The 22,617-nt window shown below is 47.3% G+C and overlaps 1 protein-coding gene across 1 annotated transcript in view; it reads right to left on the bottom strand.

The window, feature by feature from the left end:
• Positions 1-17,633: 17,633 nt before the first annotated feature.
• Positions 17,634-22,617, bottom strand: part of ZPLD1 (zona pellucida like domain containing 1) — a 395,074-nt gene continuing 390,090 nt past the window's right edge. Inside the window, exon 12 of the mRNA XM_069636318.1 lies at positions 17,634-18,175. Coding sequence (XP_069492419.1) covers positions 18,012-18,175 — 164 coding nt within the window. The 3' untranslated portion in view covers positions 17,634-18,011. The remainder of the gene's footprint in view (positions 18,176-22,617) is intronic.

Genomic DNA, 22,617 nt, shown 5'->3' with positions numbered 1-22,617 from the left:
TCCTCATCTTTGGATTTTTTCCCATCCTCCTGCTTACCAGGATGAGTTTTGTCCTTATGGGACACTCGATGTGACACCCATAAATCTGCTGCAATGGCAAGCTTCTTAGGCTCTATCTCCTTCGAATGTGCCAAATGCTGCTTAAGCTCCGGGGAAGAAGATGCAAAAATATGTTCCAGCATGACAAGACTTATCATGCCTTCAAAGGTAGAAACCTTATAACCTTCGACCCAGCCAGTCAAGTTTTTTAAGGATTCGGTTACATAAGAAACCCAAGTACCACCTTCTTTTTTCTTATACTCTCGGATTTGTTTTAAATATTGGGCAGGAGTCTTTCCAAACTTTAAAATGAGAGTTTGCTTTAACATTGCAAAATCTGCTCGCTCAGCCTTCGACATTTCCATAATGGAACAGCAGCCAGAATGGGGCAGTCTGCTGAGTAACCAGGCAATCTTATCAGCATTGTCAACTTGTTGAACTTCACATGCATACTCAAACGTATTCAGCCAGTCCATAATGTCATTCTTTTCCTCATACACACTGAGCAGATCTTTTGGAAACCGTGGATGAGAGGAGGCCCCAGACCCATGTCCAGGACCCTTGGATCCATTTGCAACCTGCTGAAGCTTGGCCAGTTCCAACTGGTGATCCCTGTCTTTCTGTTTTTCGGCCTGTTCGATTTTTAGTTTGGCCATGTTGAAATGAAGCTCCTTCTGCCTAAACAGCAGTTCTTGCTTCTTGAATTCAAGCATGGCCTCCCGATCAACACTGGCAGAGGAAACATTAGACATCTCATCCTCCCTGTCCTCGTGGTCGCGGTGGACCAGTGCAGCGGCAGAACCGTCCGTTCTACCAGTGAGAGCAGCCCCACCTCCTTCTGCACTGTCCTCGGAAGTTATAGCGTCAAGTTGCGCTTCTTGCCACGCCACGATTCTTTGGATCATATCCAATTTGGTGCCTTGAGAGGAGACACCTCTCTCCGCACACATCTTTTTCAATGTTTTGGATTTAGAAGCATTTAAAGTTAACAAGGTATTTGTTTCCATACTGTTAGATATGACTATGGCCACGACAATTCACTACGTGTCCTGGTAGGAATAACTTGAAATGCCTTCGCTCGTGCGCAACACTGGATACCTTCAGTCATATCCCACCGCTGTACACCAATTTGGTAAGATGGATTTCTGAACTCTGTCCTGGAGGGGCAGAGGTTCAGAAGGCCAGTCCAGCTTCTTGGAACAGGTTAACCTCTGGACAAGCCAGACCAATCAAGGTAGCGATCGCGGCGGTCAAGACTAGGTCTCAAGAGGGGTGAGGGTGACTGAAAGCCCGCAATGAGCACACAAAGCAAGGACAATTACAAATTACTCCAAGCAGGTGTTATATTAAAAATATAGACACATTTATTACAAGGCCTTTGTAATATTGACCATAGCAAAGAATCACGATAAAACTCAAGTAAACCAACACATCACAATCAAATACAATATATATATACAATTACCGAAGGGTCTAAAGAGTTAGAAGCACAAAATATGCAGACCACCTAGATGGGGAGGAAAACAGGCAGTGCAAGTAATCGTTTAGACCCAGTTCGCCTTCAGAGGCCACCTAACTAGAAGGAAGTCCGAGCCCTACGAAGAGTGGAGCCTTGTGCTCAAAAGTACCTGCACACACTGGTGCCGATGTGCCAAGGGGAGTCTCTTCAAGGACGTGTCAGGGAGTTCAAAGTGGTGAACAAAGGAGGGCGAACAGATTTCCGCTACTCAAGCGCGGCCTCCACTTGCGGGCAGAAGCAGAGCGCGAGTGCGAAAAAGGTGTGGTGTTTAACACAGCGAGGAAAAGCTACGGGCTACTACAGGAGGGCGACCAGTTCCTAGCGGTGCTACTCACCGTTCCCCGATGCAGGCAGACCCAGGCTTCTCCGCGTCAGTTTCAATGCTGGCAGGTTCCGATATGAGCAGGGGATGTCTCGGCGTCGTGTAGATTCCGCGGCAGCAGAAGTTAGAGTTGAGGATGTCCCAAATGCAGTGAACCCGCACAGATTGTTACCACTGCAGGGCAACGAGCGGCTGTGTGTATTTCAGCCCAATGTACACTTCCCACTTCAGGCCTGGGAACGCCAAGTGTACGAATCCTGTGAGAGTGGCAAGGACTCGTAATACAGCAGCAACCTGACGGCGGTTACAGAGCAAAACTCCTGGGTAGGCTGGTCAGTCCACTGGATGGCCCAGAGACACTTCCAAAGGCTTACGTGCAGGAGATGGTGAAGATGCCGAGAATAGTTGTTCCTACTATTCCAAAGGGTCGAAGTACCAGTACAGGCCTTCTCGTTCGATCAGAGGTAGAAAGGGTTTTCCAAAGCGACAGCAGTGCAGAGGAGCAGTCCTTAAGCGGGTCACCAGCGATTCCTTGGTTCAGCCTCGTAGTTGCAGGATACTTGGCTCCTGTATCCCTTTGTTTGTGAGAACTCAAGAGATCGACATGGTAGTGGTGTTTCCAGCCTCCTCTTATCCAGAGTTCCCTTCGCGCCAAAACGGAGGGGACCCAATGGGAGATCTGCTCACAAAACACTCACACTATACGTGGACTGATCACGGACCACGGTGGTCCCAGGCATTCATGACACACTAGACTCTCTGGCACCCAGGATGTGTATTGGGACCAGACATCCCAGCCCACATCCTGGAGGCACACACAAGGCCTGTAGAAGCCCGTGAAAGCATCTGTGTTTCGTGGGAAAGTACATGCCCAAATAAGGAAGGCCCCGGGTCGGCTCGACCTGGGGAAGGTGAAGGGGGCAAGACGGTCAGCGGGCAGGACAAAGAGCCTCGTGGTCTGGCCATTTTGGAAGCCAGGCCACCATTTTGGGCTAAGCGCGAGAAAGGTGCTTAAACAGCCAAAAGGAGCTCAAAACACAAAGAAACGATCGCTGCCACCAGTCCCGTCCTTGATTCACTTGCACCGTTCGTTAACAATCCAAAGAGAGTGTCTAGGGCCTGTAGAAGACTAGAGACCCAAGAGAGCAGTAACTTAGCTTAGAGTGCCCTCTTGTGTCATGTTGCGCGAAAGTTGCAACATGATAAAAGAACTACGGAAAACGTTTCCTGGTACTGACTGTCTTAAGGGCATGTCAGTTTCCCTGTAAGAATGGAGCAAAAGCCCAGGGGAGTGCGGCAGAAGGCTGCACTTCTCTGGCAAAGTCTAGATCATGGTGAAAATAACAGCAAAAAGTTTAGGGGTTGCCACATGGAAGGAAAATTACCCACAATTAAGAAATCTTTCCTAACAGCTGGGGCCCTGTGTAACTGCTCCCCCTAAGCCAATTGTCATTCAGGGGGAACCTGAGTACGAGGTAAAGGAAATTCTGGACTCCAAGTGGGTGAGATCGAGACTCTACTACCTAGTAGATTGGAAAGGATATGGACCTCAGGATAGGACGTGGGAACCTAGCGAGTATGTTCATGCCCCTTGCTTGCTCCAGTGTTTCCATCGGATGTTTCCTTCCAAGCCAGGAACCGGCCCGAGAACTACCTTGAGGGGGGCCTTAGGGGGGAGTGCTGTCACAACCTTATCCCCACCAAGGGCTCACGGGGCCCTAAGGACCTTATTCGGATCCCCTCGAATGCCTTGGAGCCAGTCCTGGTGCTGTTGGCATAGGAGACGCTTGCTGGGACGGGGTTTCTATGAACAGAGGACAAGTATGGCCGCCCCCATGCAGAATACTGGGGAACTGCATTCTGCGGTCTAGCCTTCAGGGTGGGGGCTGGGGCCCGCCCCAAAGACACCTGGGATACCGCCTTGCTATTTAAACCACACCCAACCAAGGGCACACGCTTCGCGTTATTCTGCCTTGCAGCGTGACGCTCATCTGATCCTGCCCTGCCATCCATCGGCTTCAAACTTATCCAAGGCAAGAACCATCGCCATCCTTACCTGCTCTGCAGCATCCATAAGCTTCAAACTCTTCCAAGACAGAACCATCGCCATCCTTACCTGCTCAGCAGCATCCATCGGCTTCAACGCCATCCGAGGCAAGAATCATCGCCATCCTTACCAGCTCCACTGGTCGCCCGAAAGGCCAACATCTTCAAGACATCTTTCATCTCGTTGAATTCCCGGGAAACATCCTCCTCCAGGTTCTCGCGACCTACAGAACAAAACAAAATCACAGGTTAGCCTCTTGCTAGGACGCTCCCAGCGCCGCTTGGCGTTCTTCTTACCTGTTCGAACCGGGCTTCGGCTTCTACCGCAGCGCTCGCCACCTGCAACAAGAAGCGAGAAAGACAATATTGCAAATTCAACTAAAGACTTTGCTTGCATCTAAAAGACATTGCTTTCGCCTGAAAGACTTGCCTGAAAGAAGGAGTTGCAGCTGGTCTGAACTCCGGCCCTCGCCAGTGAAGAAACTCGGCAGAACGGTGCCACCTTTCGACACGTCCCTGCCCAGTACGGCAGGACGGAGAGCGCACCTTTATAGAGAACAAGGTGAGAGACATTCCCTGGGGAACTGCGAGGGGAACCCGGGAGGTGGGTTGAAAGGAAAGAACCGAAGCTTATCTACCCGTCCTATGTTCTAGAATTGACCCTCGATTATCCAGATCCCAGGACAGGCGAAGAGTTCCCGAGAGCATTCCAGCTATTCGAGAGGTGCCCCCGTGGACCAACCAGGTAAGCGTTACAGAATCACAGTAACTTACAGCCTTCACTCTAGGGGGAGGAGATATGAACACCATTGCTTGCCTCAAGGGTATTGATATTGAAATTGATATTTTATTCCTATCGCGCTCGTACACAAGTGTTTCAGAGCACGAGAAATGAATAATTAGTACTGTGAAAGGTATTGTGAAAGTGTAACGCTCACCTGGTATCCACGGGGACATCACTCAGCCTGTTCTGTCCTTTTATGACCTCGAACCCTTTCCTGGAGGCTATTCGACTGGAGACTGGGCCTGAAACACAGGATTGGTAGAGTTTAACTCCCTATTGTCTCTGCGTGCTTGAACCCCTTCTTCCCCAGGGTCCAACCCTTCCCTTTGATCCACAGCTCACCTTGTTTTCTTGGATAGTGTGCTCTCCGTCCTGCTTTCAGCTCAGGGGCACGTTGATTGATGCGGGCTCGTTGCTGCCTAGTTACTTCACTGGCAAGAGTCCAACAGGTAAGTATAATGAGTCTTTTGAACAGTTCTCTAACTTTGATCCTTTCCTTCCTTAGATGATGGCCGGCGTCCGGGGATGGTGGCTTGCTGCTGAGATGAGTAGCGCTGAAGGTGAGTGAGAGCGCGATGCGCAATGCACCCCTTTCGTATTTGTATTGAACTGAGTTCTTTTTTTGTGTCTTTTAGGTGCTGTGACGTTTTCAGCGTGGATGCCGGTTATGAAGAACAAATGTGGTGAGTAAGCGTGGTATGCGGCGCCTCTAGATGTTTCCACGCTAACCTGGAGTGTCTTTTCCCTCTTGCAGATGGATGAGAAGTTCCGGAGACAGAGTTCCCCCAGAGCGGCTGGGATTCAGATAAGCGTTTGAAGCTTGTACAGTATTTAAAAATAAGCGAAGATTTGCAGAATGCTTACTAATGCCTTTTTTCTGTTCTTTTCCGTTTTCCTTAGGAAGTGGTGTGCCAGGATGGGAATGACACCGCCGAAGATGCCCGCAGAACAGAAGGAGCGATGAATGATGGGCAGAAACGCTGCAAGGTAAAACTGTTCCTAACAGTGTTCTTGTTCTTGCAGGAGCTGAGCGCAGAACAAAGATGCAGGCCTACTGGAGACCGATCCGAACACGTTCAGTGTCACGCTGCAGGTGCAGAAAATGTAAAGCATGTTTCTCAGCCTGGGCGTGGCCTAAATAGTCTCTGGGTATCCAAGGTGTCTCTGGGCTGAACCACACCCAAAAGACTAGACTGCACATGCAGTTCTGGTAACCGAAATATGTGGGGGCATCCATCTTGTCCCCATCAATGCACTACAAGTCCAATCCCCAATGTTATCCTATGGGAGTGAGTGAGTCTGGTGCCACAAGCGCCAAGTCTGACTCCAAGTGGGTCTTTGGAGGGATGGAGAGGCCCTTGAGGGCCATGTAGATGATCGTGGCCTGGCTCCAGCCTGACATCTTGGAGGGCTGGGGACATGAGGGGCAGGAATCATGACAGAAAGCCCTAGCATATTCAATAGGATATTGCATGAAGATCTTGGCAATATTAAAGTTCCAAGCACAATCATTCAGCATGTAGATGACTTGATCGTCTGCAGTGAAAGCGAAGAAAGCTGCTGGAGAGATTCCATTGCCCTTCTCCAACTCCTAGCATACAACGGGTACAAAGTAGACAAGAAAAACTGCAGCACTGTTTGGCAGAGGCCCTGTACTTAGGCCAACTGATTTTGAAAGATGGCAAAAGAATAATCCCTGACAACGCAACTACATTGCAAGCCACTGCCAAACCGAACACAGTTAAAGCAATGTAGACATTTCTAGGACTCTGCAATTACTGCAGGGCATAGATCCTGGATTATGCAGCTTATACAAGGCCTCTGTTGCAAGGCTTTACGGATGCCCTGAAAGAAAAGATATGCCTTACATGGACAGCAGGAATGATCACAGCATTCATTGACCTAAAGGGTTTAATTTCAACAGCCCCAGTATTAGGTACCCCTGACTATGATCAGGAATTTTATTTATTTTCACATTCAAATGACACCCTCATGACAGCTGTATTGACACAGAAAAGTTAAATGGGATACAAGCCACTTGTGTATTATAGTGGCACACTCGATTCAGTGATGCAAGGCCAATTTGCGTACAAACAGGCCCTTGCAGAGGCCAACTTCACCATTGAAAAGAGCTCAACTATTGTCATGGGGTGCTCTGTAACGTTGTACGTTGAACATTCACTGTTTGCAATATTGGAGCGATCAAAATCCACTCTCACTACACAAAGAGCTTCAACTTACAAAATCATCCTGTCCAGCCCAAATATCCATGTGGTAAAGTGCAAGACAGTAAACCATGCCACGTTCCTTACAGAACCATGCACAGTACAGACATGTAAGAGCATGACCGTGCAACGTATGAGGGAGAGTGGGACGACATTCCAAAAGCCAGGGAATCTGCCCTAGAGGAGGGAGAAGTGTTCTTCGTTGATGGGTCGGTGTCCATTGACCAAGAAACAGGTGAAAAACATGTAGGGGCCACAGTGGTAAGGATGGACGACAGAGAATATGAAATACTGATTAAAAAATGCCTTACCATGCACTATTCTGCACAAGCAGCAGAACTCATAGCACTGATTGAAGCACTTCATGCAGCGGAATGGTGTTAAGACTCAGCGTACGTAACCACAACAGTACATGCTGGGCTATCCTGATGGAGCAGGAGAGGATTTAGGAGGGCTGATGGGTCCCCAGTATAACATGCAGAATTACTAAATAAATTGATTGAAGCACTCGCAGAACCCTCAGTACTAGCAATAGTGAAATGCCAATCACACACACAAAATACAGACAAAATATCTCTGGGGAACGCAGCCACAAATGTGGCAGCAAAAGAGGCAGCGTATCTTTCAGTGCCCATGGGTACTGAATGCATCATAAAAGGCAAAGGAGAAACGCCCAAAACAGACGCCTACAATGCCCTGCCCATAGCACAGGTAATAGAGCTGCAGGCCAGAGCACCAGCTGCGGAACAAGAACTAAGGCTGAAACGCGGGTGTGCCCAATCACTCACTAATCTGTTATGGAGACAAAATACGACAGGAAAAGTAGTGATGGCAGTAGAATTATTATACATAGCCTTTGGACAACTGCGCTTCCCAGCACACAGATCGAAACAACACATAGCTGCCGATCTCCAGGAAGATTGGCTCATTCCAAACCTTCAAGAGTACCTCAACAAGATGGTGGTCCAGTGCACCATGTGTCAAGTAATCAGCACAGGGTAGACTTTAAGAACACTACGAGGAACCCTGCCCCGCCCTGTAGGACCTTTCCCGGAGCTGCACATTGCTTATGCGGATATGGGAGAAAGATGCAACAGAGCTCGGTATTTGATTGTGGTGGTGTGTCTCTTCTCTCAATGGGTGGAAGCAAGGCCGTGTGACCACCTTGACTCAAAATGCGTGGCCAGGTTTTTAGTGAGAGAAGTATTCACCCAATGGGGGGTATGTGAGGTCATACGGTCAGATAATGGCACCAATTTCTTCAATTAGCTATTCGAAGAGGTTACATCAATGTTAGGAATAAAACAAAAAAATTGCACAATTTACCACCTGCAAGCAAATGGACAAGTCAAGAAAATAAACGGCCTCCTCAAAAGCAGATTATCCAAGCTATGTAACTGCCTAAAGAAAAACTGTGTGTACTGCCTGCCATTGGTACTACTCCAATTGCGTACACAGCCTAGTAAACACCACTACCTGCCCCCCCATGAAATAGTGACTGGTTGACGCATGCAAACACCACTGTCATCAGTAAGAAGAGCCTCAGATGCTCACAGAACAGCAACAGTGATCGGGGAGGGGGGAGTTCAAAGAGTGCCTCACACAACTCACACATGCTATACGATGCATATCAAAACCAATTGCACCCTCATTCACCGCATAGGGTAGAACAACCACCGAAGTGCCAGCAGGAAACAGCCACGTGCAACTTCTTATGCCAGGTGAAATGGTATATGTCCGAAGCTGCGTCCGGAAATGGAACTCCCCAAGGTTCCATGGACCGTAGAAAGTGATATAATGCACTCCTCTCACTGTGAAAGTAAAGGGACTGCAGCATTGGATCCATCTCTCAGATGTCAGAAAAGCACAGGATAAAGTGGCCCCAGATACCCTGGCTAATAGCCAAACAACTGCCACTGTCCCGTAAAGAAATAACAATAAGTGATACGCTCATTGCCAACAGTAACATGATTTGGGAGAGAGATAAAAAAAATGTGCTCTCTCACTTTCACTATCCCTCGTCTTTAAGTCCCATCTAAATTTCTATTAATGCCCACCCTGTTTTTATCCCTTTCTATAGGTGCAACGATGCTGGAGTTGACGCTGCTCAATGACACTGTTCAGTTAGATAGCAGTAGGAGTAAAATAAGTGTAATCTGGGTTTATAACTATGACTGTGTTTTGTACTTCAGTGCTATACTTTTTACTATAGTAATGTTTCTTTTGGGGATTTATTGGGGTGCATCTTTTATTTGGGGGCCCATATAAATGAAGGGGCTGAGGGGGTCAAATGATTGTGGAATAGCAATATGTCACTGAATTTGACAGACTATGTAGACGCCTAGTAGGAAAGCAGCAATCTCTTTTGCATAATAATAGAAGGAAGAGGCAGACACACCAGTATAAATATGATGCTTGCCATGGTTTAGGATTAGACATAGGCCTTCTTTTAGAGTCAGCATAACGTTTAACGTCTCTTCGGGCCTTTTCTAAGTGTTCTTTTGCTTCTTTGTGTACATTAATAAGGGTCTCAATCCAGAAATCACCCGCAGGAACTGGGGTAGGGTGTGGAAGAATGGATGGTAGAACTGAAGGATGAAATCCTTGACTACAGAAGAAGGGAATGGTTTTGATAGCTGAATGATCCGAATTGTTGTAAGCGAATTCGGCCACAGGTATTAAGAGTGACCAATCATCCTGGACCTTAGTGGCGAAGCAACGAAGATACTGTTCTAGAGTTTGGTTTACACGTTCAGTGGTTCCATTGGTCTGTGGGTGATAACCTGAGGACAAGGCACATTGGATTCCCATTATACGACATAACTGTTTCCAGAAATGGGATATATACTGGGGTCCTCGGTCAGAAATGATCTTGTAGGGTAGCCCATGAAGCCGGAATATGTGTTCCAGGAAGATTCCGGCAAGTTCAGATGAGGATGGCAGTTTGTATAAAGGTGTAAAATGAGCCATATGAGTAAACAAATCAATTGTAACCATGATAGTTGTGTAGCCCCTGGAAGATGGTAGTTCCACGATAAAATCCGTGGCAATGATTTCCCAGGGTCTTGTTGGTATTGCTGGTTGGAGCAGGAGACCTGCCGGTTTCTTATTATCATGTTTGTTCTGATTGCAGACTGCACATGTCTGGATATGGATCCTGATATCATCCTTCATCTTCGGCCACCAAAACTGTCTTTGTATTAGATGGAGGGTGTTGGTGATGCCATGGTGTCCTGAATGAAAAGTATCATGACATAGGCTTGTGATCCTTTGTCTCAGTCCAGGAGTAGGAATGACCAAGCGATTGTCCTTGAACAGATATCCGTACTTTGTTTTGAGATTCCATTGATTGTTTCTCTTAAACTCCTTCCAGGTTTCAGAGGACTGAGTTTGAATTTGAATATCCTCCAGGAGGGTGATTGCTTGGGCAACAAATATTGTGTGGGGAAACATCTTAGGAAAAGTCCAATCTTCAAGGGGTTTGTAATCAGGACGTCTGGATGAGGCATCAGCTATTATGTTGTGTGTTTCAGGGACATGGTGAATTTGAAACTGGTATTGAGCAAAAAAGAAGGCCCACGGGTTTGACGACTGTTTCTACATTCTAGGGATTGTAGGACTTGAAGATTCCGATGGTCCGTGCGGACTTGCACCGGGTGTTTGACTCCCAGGAGGAGATGACGCCAGTCAGTGAAGGCTTGACGGATGGCTAGTAATTCCTTTTCCAGGACGGAATAATGAGTTTCACTGGGAGTCAAGGTGCGAGAAAGATAGGCGATGGGGTGTTCTAGCTTGTCATCCAATTCTTGTTTTAGGACTGCCCCAATGGCGTAGTTGGAAGCATCAGTTTCAACAAGAAAAGGTCGATCAATGTTGGGTGGAGCTGGGATGGGAGCTTGTGTGAACTCCGACTTTAACCGTTGGAACGCCGTATCATGGGCTGAGGTCCACTGAAAGGGGGTATCCTTCTTTAACAATGTAATAATAGGATGCACAATCTCCGAAAAGGCTGCTATAAATTTCCCATAGAAGTTAGCAAGCCCCAGGAAGGACTGAACTTGTTTTACAGTAGTTGGAACAGGCCAGGATAGAATGGAGTCTACCTTCGATGAGTCCATTCCAATCCCCTCTGGACTAAGAACGAATCTGAGATAGTGAACAGTTGATACATGGAAAAGGCACTTCTTGGGTTTGGCCAGGAGCTTATGTTCACGTAGACCTTGTAAGACTGCCTTTACATGCTCTTCATGTTTTAGATGGTCCTTAGAGTATATCAGTATGTCGTCCAGATATACAATGATGAAGATGAACAGCATATCAGAAAACACCCTGTCCATAAAACGTTGGAAGACCGCTGGGGCATTAGCAAGTCCAAAGGGCATAACCAGGTATTCAAAATGGCCAAAGGGTGTTCTAAAGGCTGTTTTCCATTTGTCACCTTCCTTCATACGAATAAGATGGTAGGCACCCCTTAGATCTAATTTTGTGAAGACTACTGTACCTCTGACTGCTTCCAGGATATCCGAGATGAGAGGCAATGGGTAGCGGTCCTTGAGAGTACACTGGTTAAGGCCACGGTAATCTAAACATGGTCTGAGCTCCTTGGTGTCTTTCTTGGGAACGAAAAATAACGAAGCACCCGCCGGATGGTCGAATGGTGCGATTTTCCAAGTTAGTATCCAGATATTCCGGGAGGGCCGTTTTTTCAGGTTCTGATAAAATAAACATCCTCCCGAAAGGGATCACTGCTGAAGGTTCAGTATCAATGGCACAATCCTCAGGTCTGTGAGGAGGGAGAGCTTGAATTATGGCGGTTGAAAATATATCTGTGTAAGCCTGATAGGCCCTGGGAATCCGGATGATGTTAGAGACGGTGACTGGACTTTGCTGAATCACTTGCGAGTCTTCAGAGGACTTTGGTAAGGAATCTAAGGATAAGCAGTGGGACATACAGTGTTCAGAACCAAGAAACAAGGAGCCTGCTGCCTAATTGATGTAGGGGTTATGCTTCTGTAACCCGGGCATGCCTAGAACCATTGGATAGTGGGCAGATCTTATAATGTCAAATTTGATCCTCTCTTGATGGTGGTTTATAGAGAGCAAGATCTCTTTAGTTTGAAGGGTTATGGGTCCTGAAGACAGGGGTCTCCCATCAATAGCCTCTACAGGTTGCATAGTCTCTCGAGTTTCATGTGGAATGTTGTGAGTAGTGACCCAATCATGATCTATGAATATGCCCATGGCTCCGCAATCCACTAACGCCAGGATGGGGTAAGATTCTTTCTTGGAAGGTGATAGAAAGGCCTGTAGAATCACAAAATTATTTTGTTCCAAAACTGTGCCCCATCTAGGATCGGGAGCTAGCGTTTCCCAAACGCCGTGGAGGAGCAATAGGGCACTCTCTCACGAGGTGTTTGTCAGAGGCGCAATACATGCACAGACCAGTGTAAATCCCTCGCATCCTTTCTTGTTGGGTAATGGGTCCACGGAAGGCCCCCAGTTGCATGGGTTCTGGGTCTGAGGTCGGAGAAGCTGTGGGCTCTGGTCTAGATGGATGGTCTGAGGTGGCCCTTTGGGGAGGTCACTTAGACTTAGACTTAGACTTCTTTTTCCCCGCTTTTCTTTCCTGGATTTTGAAAATCTATTTGCAAGGAAAGGTCCATGAGAGCCTGGAAGGAGCTTGGGTGAGCTACCCTGGCTAACTCGTCCTTTATTTCTTCATTCAGACCTCTTCAGAAAAGGGTGTAGCTGGCTTCTTGACACCAATCAGCTTCCTTCACGAGTTGTATAAAGTGGATCACAAAGGTAAGCATATCCTGGGATCCTTGTTGAAATTCAAGTGAACGTTCTTGAGCACTGTAAACCTGCTCTGGGCGATCAAACATGGCCTTTAGAGCTTCCACAAACCCATCATAATCATCCAGGAGGGCATCACCCGAATTGACTAGGGGGGTTGCCCAGGTCAAGGCATTACTAGTAAGGTGTGAGATCACAAACCCCACCTTTGCTCTAAGAGTGGAAAAGTAGTAGGGCTTGAAGGTGAAGTGCACTAAACATGAATCAAGGAAGGCACGGAGGGTCTTTGAAGAACCATCATATTTGTCCACTACTCCTCCCAATAACACGCTTTCCTTAGTTGCAGAGTCACATGACAAGACTAGCTGTTTTAATGCAGCATTCTCAGCCTTACGGTTCTGGACTTCTCTGGTTAGTTCCTGCATGCCTTGCATGAGGTATTGAACCGCAGCTTCCATCTCTGTATCTGTATCGTTTTTTAGGTGTCTCAGTCTGTCACAAGTCTCTCCCCTTCTCACATGTTTTTGTTGTTTGCTTGCGACCTTCTGTGGCGTCTTCTTTCTCACAGTCTGGGATTTGTATAAACCTGTGTGCTGGTCCTCGGATTCCAGCGTGATGTTCACAATCCAACTCCAGGATACGTTTAGATGACCAGGACAGAGACCTGGAAGAAATGATGCTCGCACTCGGAGGCACGGAACGGCATGACCCGAGCGCGGGTGAAAATCCAGGAAGATTGGAGGTAAGGCAGAGCAAAGGGTGGAAGGAAGGGGAATTCAAGAAACGGGGAACCAAGAATCAGAAGAAAGCTCCGAGCGAACTCCGGCAACACACGTCCAACTACAGCAAGCGGTAGCGTTGAGACGCGCAGAGCCGCGGGGGCGTGTCTGTTTTGTAGAACGTAGAGCGTGGAGCGCAGAGACTGGCAAGCAGCGTTCCGTATCAAGCGGCCATGCTGGAAGGATTACGGTATTCAATCATCTATGGGTCAGGAACCACAAAGTCCAGAAGGGACGCACACGACGGTTCATGACACCAATGGGAGTTGCTACGTGTGTTCCTTAATACTGCACGCATCTGGGGCACCCAAGGTTTTAGTACCTCAAGAGGTACTGTTAGCAGAGTCACAATGTCTAATCCACCTTGCACTATGTAGGATAAAGGGCACCATTCAGTCACGCACAGTTAAAATGAAACTCCTCCCACCAGATGACAGGAAATGCAAAGTGGGATCAAAAGACACTAAACGTTTCAAGGAACAGTTCCTGGCTATCGATGGCACAAGTTTCCCAGAAAATAAGTGGCAAGAATCAACATTCATGTGCAAAGCAGAAGGGCTGCATGGCCTGTCAGATGAAAAATTGGACTATGTAGAAATAACATGTGCACACATATGGACAGAGCATATAACAAAACTAACTTGGGTCACTGCTCTCGAAAAACCTATGAAGGTGCAGCAAGAAGAGAGTTACGAACTGTGCTTCTATGGTGAGGGAAAAGTGTCCATGGGCTCTAACAAACACTGTAACAGAACAATCATTATTCCAGACCTTCAAAAAGGAAGTTCAGCACTGATGGACTGTTATTGGGTCTGCAGCAGAAAGGCGTATTTGCAACTCCCATCATCATGGAGGGGCTGTGTGCTTGCAACGCTACACTCAGCACTGTTGGTTGTACCCGAGGAGCACCTAAAGGGGGGAGCTGTGCCTGCAGATGGACAAGCAGTACCAAGACCAACCAACACGCCGCCCACAGCACCACCCCCCATCTTTCGAATACTGTCAGATGAAGAATGGCATGATCGCCTGTTCCGAAGAGAACAAGCCTAAAACTACTTGTCTCAAGAATCGTCTGATCTCCTGGCCCAGATACCAATTGAGTATACACTTTTCAACTCTGCAGAGACATTTTTTGCTTCCCTTGTGCCCAGCATCCAAACGAGAGAAAATGCCAAATGGCTCCAGATTGTTAGGTGGGAACTGATCCAGTTGGCGAATGATACAGAAGAGGGATTCACGTCATCAAGGTGGAGCTAAGAGCACTCCGACTCATGACGATGCAAAATCATTGCTTGCTCGACCTCCTTACAGCTATGGAGGGCGGGGTTTGCAAAAAGATTGGGAGTTCATGTTGCACGTTCTTACCTTCTACAGACTCTGAAAATGGTACACTAACGCACGTGATAGCGGCTGTACATGAGCTGGTCGTCAAAATGAAAAAGGAAGCGGGAATACAGGAAGACGACTGGGTCAATATGGTATTCGGTTGGGTGCCTTCATGGCTTGGAACAACTATGAAGATGCTGATCCCCATCATCGTGTTCATCCTGCTAATCTTTTGTGTGTGCCAGTTGGGTCTACGATGCTGTGCAAAAGCAGTACCTAATAGTGCAATGATGACAGTGACGATTGGGAATAGAAATGATAAAAAGGTGTCTTGTGATACACAGGAAGTGCAAACACAGACAGGGGCAAGCGATGGCCCCAAATATCTCATGGTAGCAATATACCACACTGGGGATGAGGTGGACACTTATTATCTCACAACTATTACACTGCCACCAGACCACGAAAACTACAAAGAAGTATGGATAGACTTGGCAGGTGATGGGGATGTATATATATGACATGTACCCCGGAAACAATATGCACAATGTGGGAAAGTTTGGGAAGTGTGTACCGAGCATGGATGCCTATAAAAGTTAGCCCTGCATGGGAGGAAGCAGAAAGAAGGGCTAACAAACGTATAAATAATTGGGGTGGGTATTTGTCACCTTAGGAGTAATGAAAGGGGGGCATTTTGGGAAGGAAATGGTCCTATCCCAGCCCCCTAGCCACAGCCAAAGCAAATAAACCCCCTCAAAGGCAGAAGGGAAAAGGCCCCCACCTTCAAGGTACGTGTAAGAGCCCTATAACATAGCGAATTAGACGAATGACAACACCCATGTCTCAGCACTAAGACTCCATCTTGTATTAGGCCCTGACGCCATCTTTTATTAGGCCCAAAACTCGCCGCAATGTGAGGCTGCAGCACTCGCATTTCCAGTTTTGCACTCACCGAGAGAGACCAAGTCATTAACACATCAGGCCAACTCTGCACGGTGCCTTGTTCCCACGGAAATTCATACGTTCTCTGTCCTTCCGATGTTGCAAATACTTAGTATCGTTTGTCAGGAATTCGCTCTGCAAGGATCGCGAGACAGCACCAGGCCCCAGCCATCCATCTCCACTAAACTGCCAGCGCACCCCTGAACCACACCCCTGCCAGGCCAGAGTCCACTATGCCTCTCAGTCCCGACCCCTCAACCCTGCCCATTCAGATAAACATCTAACCCCCTCATCTTGACAATTCCAGATTACCAACACCAGATCTAAGCCTGGGCAGCAGTAATTCTTCCCAATGGCAACATATGTCTGCTCGTATCATGAGGCACCAGGGAAGGTAGACAATAGTTCAAACCCCCAGGGAAGAAACGCGGGTGCGGGAGCAGCAGTATTAACAAGTCCCCAAATGAGAGGGTCGCTATGCATATATATTATGTTCTTTTTTTGTTAGGCATCCCTTTTATGTGATGTTCAGGTACCTGCTATGACTCATAAGTGATTGTTTTTTGTTCTTTAGTTTAGTTTACTTAGACAGAGTATGTCTAATGTGTACTCTGACCTTCACCGCGAGGATGAGCCCAGGTGACCCACGTGTGTCAAGATAGACTGAGAGACAGCAGCCAATTAGCGCCTGGCATCCCCTATAGAGAAAGCTGTGCCATACATCCACTCCAATCAGCTTCAACCATATGTACTGATGTCATTGATGATGCGTTTGGCCTTTTTAGTGTGCTGCCCATGTGATTTTTGGCAGAGCTCTCTCGGGCAGCAGAGTTCTTTGCTTGCATCTAATATTATATAAACTTTGTTATCCTTGCAACCTATCTCTTGGTCTTATTACCTGACGGGGTGCATGGTTATTGGGATACGTGTTCAGAGGTCTGTGCCTTTACACCCACCCCCATTATGTGAGCTGGTTGGGTTTTGTTTGGGCTATTTTGGGTGGCTTTTGACAAGCCCTTCTGAGGCTTCTTTGTTCTTCATGTTATTTGTTCCCAACGAACTTCCAACACCCACCCACCCCACCCCCAGTCTAATGCCACCCACTCACACACCCCTACCAACTCTACCCCTGCCTCTCTACCACACCTACCCAATCCCACCATCTCAACCCCAACCCACCCTCTATGCCCGCACCTACCCTCTATACTCCCTCCTGCCCACCCTACCCCACTCTCTCTACCTGCACCCATCCACCCTAGCCCCGCTCTCTCTACCGCGACCCACCCTAGCTCCACTCTCTACCTCCATCCACCCTAGCCCCATTATCTCTACCTCCACTCTCTCTACCGCTACCCAACCCCCATTCTCTCTACCCCCACCCACCCTATTCCCACTCTCTCGACCTCCACCCAAACCATACCACCACTCTCTTTTGCCCCACCCTACCCCATCTATCTCCCCCACACACCCTCCCTTCCCCATTCTCTCTATGCCCACCCACTCTACCTCCTCTCTCTCTACCCCTTACCCACCCTTCTTCCCCTCTCTACCCCCACCCACCCTACCCCAATCTCTCTATCACCACACTCTCTACCACCCTCTCATCATTCCTCTCACACTCTCGCTTTATTTCTTACCCTCTTACTCTCACCCTTTCTCCCTCACACTTCCTCTTCCTCATTGTCGATGGCACCCTCTCTCTATAGTTTCCTCCCTTCCTCTATTCTCCTTCCTTCTCATTCTCTTACACACCTGTGCCCTTATCGAATCCTCCTTTGAAACGTTGCACTCTCCTCCTTGCACCCTGGTGCCTATACATGTGAAATGCAAAGAACAGCAGTAAACGCCAAAACTGTTGGCTTTGCCAAAGCTTGTTTTAATTAAACAGTTCGACCTTGCAAGTGGAATCTATGAAAGCAAACTCTAAATTAAATGAACAATGAATGCAATCTTAGTATTGTATTGTTAATAATTGGAAACGAAGAGTGGCTGATTAAACAATACATTGCGATTTCATGCAGATTCATATATCACGTTTATTATCCTATTTTTATTTTGGGAAACATACATGAGATACATAAAACTCTATAAGACAATTTGAGAGGCATCTGCATGCATTACGTGTTCGCTATTGAGCCGCCTTTATTATGAATTTGCTACCATTTAACATAGTCTTGTATCCATCATTAATATGTATTGACTCAAAAGGGGCCAAAGAACGATTCCTCCATCTTCAATGAAAGCCTGCTTTCTCTGTGTAGGTCCTTTGATTTATCCTTCTGTGCATCAGCAAAGCAAACCCTCCGACTAGGATGCAAAGGAGAGCCAAGAACCCGACAGTGATCCCCAGTCCAACAGCAGTGCTAACAATCTGTTGCGAGCTAACGGAGGCAGCAGCTAGAAAGATAAAGCAGATCAACAGTTAATAAAAACTGATTTTAAAATAATGAATGCAGCGTTAAAACCAATCTATTCAAAATCTCCTCCAAACCACGAGATATATAGATATGGTTAGATTCGGAGAGGTAACCCAGTCATTTTTATTAGAAAATAAACATTACAAAGGGGGCTCTGGTCTGCCAAAAGCAACATTAAATGTCGCTGTACAGTTTTAATTGGAGTGCAAGGACAGCTAACCATTCTCTCCAACGGCCAGTCACATCCTCCTGCCTTTTCTAAATACGCCCGTTTTTCAGCAGCTATCCAATCCGTCCTGGCCCACACTGCGTTCCTTAACAAACGAGTGTGGGTGAGTGGGGTCGTAGGTAGGTTTAGCAGTGCTGCCGAGGTACTTAATTTGCAGTGAACCATCTTCCCCACTGTGTGAGGGGCATTAGGGGATAGTTATTCACCTGTGATATGACTATTGCTTGAGGCAGAAAGAACTGTGGGATGAGTAGGCATGGTTTTTAATATCAGTGTATGTGGCACTACATGATGCAGCGGTGTAACACAAAACGAGGGCCCCCCACCTACGAGCTATGCTGAGGGACCCCCCACCCCCTCAAGCTCAGCAACAAAGCACGGGCCGAGCCACACTCAGGCATGTCTGGACCATGTCTGGACCACCACCATGCATGTACAACGTGCATGATAATCATGTTGCTGCAGGGAAATGCCACAAACTGCACTAGGAGAAAGATGGAAGAATGTGTTTTAATCAACGCATACATCTTTGACCTAGCTTAGAAACAGTGGGGCTGTGCTGGGTCCTGAGTCCTGACACCGAAATGTACCAGGCAACTCTGTGTGTGGCCAGTAATATTATGCACAGTTAAGATACCATAAGAAAACATGTTCATGCTGCCTTTGCCAGTATCCTCATGTATGAATATTCTCATGTTGACTTTGCCCTTAATGTCAGTAAAACTCTCCTGAATTTTTTTTACTGCTGCTGCACGAATTGCTTGTCCAACCCCCGCACAACCATGTAAGAATACGCATGTTGACTTTGCCCTCCATGCCAGTAAAACATGCAATGCTACAGTAAGGAACCATTTCCTTCTTTGGCTGCACATATGCCTCCACCCATTATGCAAGAACACTCATGTTGACTTTGCCTTTAACACCAGTAAAACATGCAATGCCACAGTAAGAAAACATTTACTTGCTGACTGCACAAGTGCCCCCAACTTCTTCATGTAAGAACATGCATCATGTTGGCCCTGCACCTTATATTAGTAATAAATGTCATGCCAAAGAAAGAAAATGTCCAGTCTGTCTGCCCCATTGTGCTATAAACCTCCACCTCTCATCCATGTAATGACATTCCTCCAGTTGAATTTGCCCAAAAATACTAGTAAAACATGCAAGAAAACATCCATAATACAATGCCCCTTGCTTGGGCCCCAGCCTTGATGCACAAATTCATACCCATTCACCCACCAGCCACTCACCCATTGGCGGCGGGTGATTAAGTTAATTGGAGGGGTGCAAACATTTCTCACAAATATGCCAGAGCATGCATGCGTAGCGAGGGTGTTCAAACCAACAAAAAGTGGTTTGGGGTGGGGAAGGGTCCCTACCTCCCTGAGAAATATTTTTTTTACATTAGGCTAAAATGATGCATTATATAGCACACGTTATACAGCATGCCTGTGAAAAACTGGTTAAAAAGCCAGACAAGTTGCACACGTGTCTGGGGTTGCTGTTGGTACTCTTCTTCGGGTGAGAATTGCCTAGCATTTCAGTGCTGGACTGCCCTTGTCGGTCGGACAAAGACGGATATGCAAATGGATATTTCTCCTCTGTGAAAGGTACAGTGAGCTAAAACATGGTTCTACACCCTTCCGAGTGGGCACCACCCGAGTGTGCACCTTCCTATCGAACAGGTTATTTGGCCGTGTATGTTCTTGGTAGAGGGGCCCCCAGACCTTTCTGTGCTTTTTTAGGAACTTTGGGTTTCACCGTAGGTTACCCAGGGTAATCCAGACACGGACCCCTTGCTCAGTGTGCTTAGAGGGCACAGCTTCAACTCACTGATGAGGCCCAACTAGGCCGATACATGTGTCTGGGGTTGTGCATGGTACTCTTCTTCAGAGGAGAATTGCCTAGCATTTAGGTGCTGGACTGCCCTTGTGGGCCCTCCCGAGTGGGCACCTTCCCATAGAACAGGTTATTTGGTCATGTTCGTTCTCGGTAGAGCAGTGGTCGAAGTGTACGAAAAGAAGTAGTGGAACAATGTTACCTGCTGGCCTGCACCCACTCCCCACAAAACCCATCACCACATCCCCTCCCACACACAATACACACCCCCAAACACTTGCACCTGCTGCTTAAGGTAGCGTTCAGTGCACCGCACTGAAAGTGCAAGTTTCAACTTCTTCCTACACTTTTAAAACGAAACCGTTCCGGAATGGTTTCTTTTTAAAATAAAAGTATAGGTGCTGTAAAAGGTAATTTAAAAAAGTACAGGAACACCGCTCTCGACCGCTCACGCTCACTTCGACCACTGCGGTAGAGAGTCTCTCAGACCTTTTTGTACTCACGTAATGAGATTTATCATGTAATAACATATCATGCTTACTTAATCATGGATGGCTGTCCATTAAAAAATGTCATGCTGCAGTAAAGAATCCCTAGACTGATTTCACCCTTACATGCCAGTCTAGCCAGGTAATAACTTGATCATGCGTGAAGCTTGCTTTATCATGGATGGATGTCCAAAAATGCACAGCCCCTTCCATGCCACCAAATCCCCCTCAACCCCACGCACTAAAATCAGCTTCTCAACAGTGCTCTCAGCAAAACATAATCACACATGTGGGGAATGAATTGGGTTGGAACAAGAAGGAGCTGCACTCCGGTAAAAATGATCTTGCCAGAGTGCCATTCAGTGTAGACCTGAGGCCCAAACTCCCCAGGTTGAGGAAGCTCTCTGCCCCTAACTACCTTGAGTCTCCTGAACAATGTGAGTTTGGAGTCTCAATGCGTGCAGCGATATTCCCTTCACAAACTGCATCTGAAAGCTGTCCTTTACTCACCAGGACAGCCCAAACTCAAACATTGAAACAGTATGAAGTTGTATATACATCTCATGCGTTGGCCCATTTTACTGCAATAATTACTATTCTGACAGATGAAATGAGCATGTCACGCCCTAGAAGTATCTCACAACTCCTTCCTGACCACAGAAGCCGAATGGTAGTCAGCCATCCCACTTAGGTTGACACGGGTTGCTGAATATTAGATAAAAGGTAACATTGAGGCAGCCAGTGGAGGACGAGGGTTAGTGAGAAGTTGTGAATAAGAAAGGGAAGTTTAGGAACAACGGATAGAGGATTAGGGAATTTGCTTTTGGATAGGCGGTGGGGAGCCGAGGGAAATGATGTACAGACATACACCTTGCTGGACCCTATCCTGCTTAGGTACCTTCCACCATTACCCTCTTATTCGGGAGGAAGTGTTTGACATACTGAACCTTTACCTGAGTGTGCCCCTTCTTATTTTAGGATACCACACACACATAAGCACATCCTTTCTTAATAAACAGTGTGGAAGGTAGTTTCATGCCTATGACTTAACACGTGATTTGAAAGATTAAGTTGGAGGTAGAGCGGCCCCAGGCCCCAGAAAGCCTTGTGGATGATGGTGAGGGTCTTGAACTTGATTCTTGTAGCCACAGGGAGCCAGTGAAGAGACTTCAGAGATATACGATCCCTGGGCTTGAGGCCAAGGAAAAGTTGTGCAGTCCTGTTCAGGATAAGTTGTAAAGGTGGAAGAGTAGAGGCAGGAAGAGGCTGTTGCAATAGTCCAGCCTAGAGAGGACCAGAACTCTGGAGACCGTGAGCTTCTGGGGGATAGGGAGAAAAGGAAGAATACCTCTGAGGCGGTGTAGCTGCTAGTTTGACTTCTTAGAAACATCAGAGATGTGAGGAGAGAAGGAGAGGGTGGAGTCGAAGATGACACAAAGGTTCTTAGACTCACAGGAAGGAGCAGGAAGAGGGCCCAGAATGGGTGGGCAGAGAGAGAGAGAGAGGACAGAAGAGAGTGGGTGTCCCAATGAGGAGAATCTCAGTCTTACTGGCATACAGGCAGATGTCATTGGCGGCACCCCATTCCTGAATTGCAGCCAGACAGTCTGGTATGAGAGAAGAAGCAGAGGTGGCTGAGGGGAGCCTAAAAGAGAGCTGAGTGTCATGGGCATACCATTACAAATTGGAGCAGAAAGTAGCGATGCAGTGGGCAAGAGGTGACAGGTAGTGGTTGGAGAGCCAGGGAGAGAGGTTAGACCCCTGGTGACGCCACAAGTAGAGAGAGAGATAGAAGTGAGGAAGGACCCCAGTTGGACCTGAGAGGGTCGGTCGGTGAGAAAGGAGTTCAACTAGGCCAGGGCCTGA

The sequence above is a fragment of the Ambystoma mexicanum genome, chromosome 7p, assembly GCF_040938575.1.
Source record: "Ambystoma mexicanum isolate Mex_15411 chromosome 7p, UKY_AmexF1_1, whole genome shotgun sequence".
NCBI lineage: Eukaryota > Metazoa > Chordata > Amphibia > Caudata > Ambystomatidae > Ambystoma > Ambystoma mexicanum.
The sequence above is the reverse complement of the archived record's forward strand: the minus strand, read 5'-3'. Positions and strand labels throughout refer to the sequence as shown.